Source organism: Ceratosolen solmsi, unplaced genomic scaffold (genome assembly GCF_000503995.2).
Source record: "Ceratosolen solmsi marchali unplaced genomic scaffold, CerSol_1.0 scaffold56, whole genome shotgun sequence".
Taxonomy (NCBI): Eukaryota; Metazoa; Arthropoda; class Insecta; order Hymenoptera; family Agaonidae; genus Ceratosolen; species Ceratosolen solmsi.
In genome coordinates, this window is record NW_011948425.1 from 4,944,749 (window position 1) to 4,951,534 (window position 6,786).

Sequence of the window (6,786 nt, forward strand, 5' to 3'; positions counted from 1 at the left end):
CGAGATGCGTGATTCGATATGGTCCCGCCCAATTCTAATTCTTGCAACTGAAAATTCTCTCGAATACCTTTCTATCCTGCGTCTGTCCATTTTCAATACAGATTGATCGTTGAGATGTGCCGTCATTTTCAATGGCGTTTCTTCCATTTGGTTATTGATCTCTGGATGCACAGTCGGCACCACTGTCCCTTTATCAATGAAAAATTTATATAAACATTCAGGAGCGCCACTGCTAATAAACTCCAAAGTTTTTACTGCCATGAGTTTATATTAAACGGAATTTTATTATTCCCGTTTGTATGTGAGTTTTTGTGAGAGATTTTTTTATTACGGAGGATGAGCGGCAGATCGATATGACTGACACAAACCTTTTTCAAGGAAAATTATGGCAAACGTTACTTTAAGGAATAAAGTGATAATAAATATATTTAGTAGAGGTAACGATTGTAGCGATTCTATTGACAGCTTTGAAATAATCGTAAAACCAATTAATTGCATTTATGCATTATATTTTAGGAAATATTATGAAATACAATTCGATTTTAATCAATTAACGCGCACGAATTGGCGCTCCCTATGAAATTCTTAAATAATCTCGAAATTCAATTTCTCCTCTGCAAGCTATTGAAATTTATGCACTTATAATGTAGCAGAAAATTAAAATAATTTAGTCTCGATATAGTGCCACCGAACAAGCGTAGCCAAGTTTTATCTTGATATATTTCTGCGATATTCTTCAAATTGCTAAAAGAATTTTAAAATATGGACAAACTATTTATCAATGTAATTGATAAACAAACAGCGTGTCGCTCAGCAGTATATTGTATCGAAAATTGTAATCGACCAATTTGTATTTGAATGTTAAATAAATAATTTTAAGAGCATTTGGATGTTTATGCGTTCGATCTGTCACAATTAATTATAAAATTCGAAAATATTAGAGAACAATTTATTCATACACCCGACAAAAACAGCTTTTTCTTCAAACTCAAAACTCTTCACCCATTTCGCATGAGAAACAAACGTCCTTAAGTAATTTTGAAAATATATTTAAACCTATTTGCTAATTTAATATAAAGAAAAGAAGAAAAAAAATTAAAATTCCATTATTTTTTATTTTTCAGAGGCAGAAAGGCGAATTCGCGCGAATAATCGCGAATACAACTTGCAGTTTAACTATGCGGTAAGATCATATTTTATGTAGCAAAAAACAATGAAAAAATTTCTATTTATTATTTGTGATAAAAACTACTTAGATCCCCCATTTTTATAATATACAAGAATCATTTCAATTACAAAGAACCAATGAAAATGTGTACACATTTTATAAATAACTTTACAATTTATTCGATAATAACATCATAACTATTATTAATTTAAACAATATATATATATATATATATATATATGATAAAATACCAACTTAATACATAATCATGCTATAAAATAAAATGTAAGACAATATTGTTTAAATTATAGATTGTAAATTAAAAAATAGATATTTATCGAAAGTAATGCTTGTTTTCAAAGTCGACGTAAAATTCTAATCAAATTATTTCTAAAATAAAAATTGCAAAAACATTTCGTTAGGTCATGATATCCAGTTATAAGTTTTTCGAGATTCGATATACCGCATATGCTTAAGTCGCCCGTGGGCATTGAGGTTCCAATTTTTTAAAATAGAAAAAAAATGAGCTATGTAAGATTATGTAAGAAGAGTTCAACTAAAAATCCCCTTTCTATGTGATTTATGCATTTCTTAGTGAGTTACAGTAGGTAAGCGATCATACCATATTAATGGTGCAAAAATAAAATGTATTTTTACTAATATTTTTATTTTGTCAACATAAGTTTAATGTGAAACTAAATATTTCTAATGTTTTTAACGTCGAGGGCAATTTTCTCGAAAAATTTTATTGCCAACTGACGGTATCTTATTAATTAATAAAATTAATAAAATTAATTTCTCTGTATTACAGAATATAGAATTAATGAAATATATGTTTCACTTTTTTTTTTCTTTTTTTTTTTAATTTACGAAAAAACTTTTCTCGTTGATGTATGTAAAATTCGTTAAAATGTATTAAAAAAAAAAAAAAAAAAAAAAAAAAAAGACGAAAAAATCATAATGAAATATTTGTTGTCAATTAACAAAAATAAATAAAATAAACTCCTTAAAAATGATTGTTTTCAGGTTAATTTTAAAATCTAATGTATATTAAGTAAATTTGTTAGCAACTTCGAATAAGCCAATTAAGTATATACTTCTTAGGGTAATGCTTACTCTTTGCTTAATGATTTTAGTAATTTAATCCAATGATAATATTTGTCAGCCATGTTATTTTTTTAGTATTGCTAAATAGTAATTGTAAAAGAAAACAACAAAAGCAAAAAAGAATAATAATAGCATGGCTAATGCTATTATTGTCGCACTATTGAATGTTATATTCTTAATTATTGTATTCCGAGCTTTCCTTAACATTTTCACTTGCAATAAATAAAGTTATTCTTAATATATTTCTCAATTGTTTTCTCATTCGATTGTTTATCTTCTTCGTTGAATTATTTATATCATGATTAATTGAATTTTTCGATCAACAGTAGATAATTCATAAATGTGGAAATTTATATACATAGTAATACATTGTACTAAATACCCTTTATATGCAACAGTACTAACTATGCATTACCAGTGTAATCCACGTTATTTTTATATACGGTACTATTGTTTACAAAAATATAGGCAATTAAAAATTTCATTCGCACCACGTGGTTCATAATTAAAATAAAGTTTACTTTTAAATTGTTATTAAGAAATTCTAAAAGTTTTTACACTTATTACACATAATATTTAAGAAATTCCATGTGCCATTAATATAAAAAAATGTAATAATCATAAATATAATCTACTTGGAAATCATATATTCCTTTATAAATAATTATAACGTTTATGTAAATAAACTGACGCTTTCTGAACACACTTTGCTTCAAAATAATCCAATGGTCGGTGAATCGATTCGCCGCAATAAGATAGACAATTTATATTTCAAGTTATTTCTATCTTATCGGATATAATTTAATGATTTGTGCAAATAATGTTTATAAAGTCCGAGAGAAATATTTACAAAAATTGTATAATTTCAGTCTTATCGATTTAACTGAGACACTCGCCGCTGCCTACTGTAATTTTTTACGGTACAAATTTTTGCTGCCATTAAAAAAAAAAAAAAAAGTTATAATATATCTGAGAATGTCAATTCATTGAATCTGAGCCGAGACTCGTGCAGAGGCTGGGCTAACCGCATTCTATCATATAATATGACCTTTAACCTTATAACATAATTAAAATAAAGCTTTAAGGCAATAATAATCGACGATTCGATTTATTTAGACTTTATTTCAAATGGCATGATCGAAAAGAAGTTTTTTGACTTTTAGAAAAATTACCTTTTACTTGATAAATACTGCCCCATAAAGCCCGCAAATTTTACATTGTTATTTAAAAAAAAATAAAAAAAAAAAAAAAGTATCTTTAATGAAATTGTCAATAATCTCCGCGTTCATCTCTCCCTTGCCCAATTAATACTTAAATGCTTGATCATAAATACTTCATGCATCCGACTGCTTTATTTACAGAACAATTACATCAAAACGTCCAAATATTCGGTTCTGACGTTCCTGCCACTAAATTTATTCGAGCAATTTCAAAGGCTCGCCAACTTTTACTTCCTGTGCCTGTTGGTGCTCCAACTGATTCCCGCGATATCCTCCTTGACCCCTGTCACCACAGCAATACCCTTGATCGGGGTACTCACGCTCACTGCCGTTAAAGATGCCTATGATGACTTTGTAAGTATGAATATTATTATAATTATCGTTGCGTTTTGTCGGAGAACGGGGGACCGGGATTAAGTGATCTTATTGGGTTCGGATAATCAGTAGTGGACGATAAAAAACGTCTCTGTATCAAGTTTTTATGATGTATTCATAGGATAAATTGAATACTTAAGTTGTCCGTTAATTAGTATTTGCGAATATAACATATTATAAGCGAGTGTAGTATATTAATAATGGACATTTAATTTTCAGCGAGTAGAGTTTAGATGAATAAAAAACAAAAACAAAAAAAAAACCGAAAAAATAAAATTATAAATTTAAAATTAAAATGAATTATTATTTTTATGAAAAATTAAAAAAATCAATTGAATAAATGTCGATGCTTCGTTCACTTTCGACACCACCGTCACTTTCTTTAATTACCATTGCCAATGATAATATAATTCATTTCAATGTAGATCGAATGAACAACCCCCACGTACGATTAAATAGGTTAGATTAGATAGGTTTTGACAATTCCTATCCAAATTATCTCGAAACTATGTTATATTGCAGTTTGCGACCATAAATCGAAACTTTACGTGAACATAGGATTGAAAAATATATGCTTTTAAAATACAGAAAAACCAATATATTCATCAATATTTCCTGAAAAATTGATAATGTAAAAAATCATTTTGCAATAGTCTGTGAACCACGAACACAAGGGGTTTCGTTGGCTTTACAGTTCCCGTTGAACGAAAATTTAGTGAAAATTTAGAATTGTATGAGAAACATGAAGTGGCGTAATGAATACATTCGACGATTGAATATTTGTTTATGTTTTATGAAAATCGAGAACTTTTTTACCTATGAATTAGAAGGGAAAATGTAGATATTTGCATTTGATTTCTAGATGTCCTATAATAATAATTAACAAAAATAAATGCAAATTTAATATTTTAATATTAAATACCGTTGCAAGGATGAAATGAGTATTTGGCGACGCATCGATGTTTCGATAATAAAATATGGCAGAAAAGTGAATATTTTATGAACAAATTCTAAAGTCTATTGCAACAGATGTTCTGGCTCAGAATTGAGAAACCTGTTGTTTAATTTATGAAGACAGGTAATAAAAAATCTATTATAACGCAACTTCATGCTCGCTTAATTTGATATCTCGTTGGTATTGAAATACGAGACCGATGTATTTAACTTTTCTAGGTCAATGTAATGCTGTATGTATACTTATACTGATATTAAAATTTTTGTGTTTGAACGCGAAGCGCATAAAATGCTTCGATAATTCATAACTTGATTAATCGCTGAGAATAATGACAGTAGATTATATTATACTTATGTATTTTAGAATAGATTGCTAAGGTCTTCATTAATAGAACTGAGAAATTGTATCTTCTGATATTTCGAAGCTGTTCTTTCGAATTTTGGCTTTTCAATTTTTAAATGAATTTTTCAAATAATTGAGTTATTTGTGCGCGTATAAAGTATCCAACTACGAGAAACAAGTACTCATACTGAGAATACAGCATATAAGGGAAATTGAAAAGATAAAATACTTATTTAAAGCATTACAATTTTTTTTTATTCCCCCCCCCCCCCTCCTCCTCCTCCTCCTCCCCATTGAAGTATTGAGTTAAATAAGTTTTGATATTGTTGAGCTCATGAAATTGCTTAAATACTTTAACGTAAATTTAAATTTAAAGTTTAAATTGTAAAGGTTCGTCTGCTATGATAAATACCAAGAGGGATGAACTTACGCTCGAGCCTTTGTAAATGAAAAAAATGATTACGGCTTCGTAATTTTATGATAAAAATTGTAAATTTAAAATTATACGATATACTTGAAGACGGGACTCGAAGGTTCTTTCTTAACTTATAATAGAGAATGAAATTATAATGATTAAACTGTCCGTAATATGTAGCCTTTGTGCAATTTTTTAAGTGAATGCACGTTGAAAGAGATATTTGCCAAGATTTTAAAGACGCATAGTCCCGGTTGAATGTTGAGCTAACGACGCCGTTAAACAAAAGATTAGATCAGACTATCGCTCGCGTTGATAGTTGGCGACTCGATCCATAATAATTCGGTCTCGTTCTATCCACAGCAACGACACAGCAGTGATTCGCAAGTAAACAATCGGAAATCATGGACTCTGCGAGGCACGAAGCTACGAGAGGAGAAATGGTCCCAAGTCCAAGTTGGCGATGTCATAAGAATGGAGAACGACCAGTTCGTCGCTGCGGACGTTCTTCTGCTCACAACAAGCGAACCAAATGGCCTTTGCTACATCGAGACAGCGGAGCTGGACGGGTCTGTACTTAATAAATTACCCTCTCCCCTTGATTCACGGGACAACGTATTTATTTAATAATCGCGAATGTGTCGTCCCTATCAGAGAAACGAATCTAAAGTGCCGCCAGTGCTTACAAGAAACTTCCGAGATGACGGATAATCATGAATTGATTGGGCAATTCGATGGTGAAATCATCTGCGAGACCCCCAACAATTTGTTGAACAAATTCGATGGCATTCTCACATGGAAGGGTAAAAAGTAAGTAAAACAAACTTTTTGTTTTTTGCATAATATATAATACATGGATTGTTCACGCTGCTATGTAGGCCTTGAGCACGAGCAATTAAATCTTTATGAGAGTATCTGGAGAGAATGAAAATTTAAAAGAAAAAACAAAAAAAAAAAACTAAGGACCGGGTGAGTAGGGGGTTGGGGGGGGGGTTAAGCCATTTGAATTTGGGAATTTGTTTGAGTGCAAAAGTGATGAACGGTGGCGTACAAAGTAGTGATCATAATTTTTAATCGACACATTCACACCGTAGATACGTACTGGACAATGACAAAATTATTCTACGTGGCTGCGTACTGCGTAATACCCAATGGTGTTACGGTATCGTGATCTTTGCTGGCAAGGACACGAAACTGATGCAGA

The 6,786-nt window shown here is 30.4% G+C and overlaps 1 protein-coding gene across 5 annotated transcripts in view; it reads left to right on the forward strand.

Annotated features, from left to right (window-relative positions):
- ATP8B (ATPase phospholipid transporting 8B) overlaps nucleotides 1-6,786 on the forward strand; it is a 43,848-nt gene that overhangs the window by 27,158 nt on the left and 9,904 nt on the right. For all 5 annotated transcript variants that reach the window (XM_011500430.1, XM_011500431.1, XM_011500432.1 and 2 more), the window contains exons 2-6: nucleotides 1,125-1,183; nucleotides 3,637-3,849; nucleotides 5,946-6,151; nucleotides 6,237-6,392; nucleotides 6,677-6,774. In XM_011500430.1, the coding sequence (XP_011498732.1) occupies nucleotides 1,125-1,183; nucleotides 3,637-3,849; nucleotides 5,946-6,151; nucleotides 6,237-6,392; nucleotides 6,677-6,774 (732 nt within the window). The remainder of the gene's footprint in view (nucleotides 1-1,124; nucleotides 1,184-3,636; nucleotides 3,850-5,945; nucleotides 6,152-6,236; nucleotides 6,393-6,676; nucleotides 6,775-6,786) is intronic.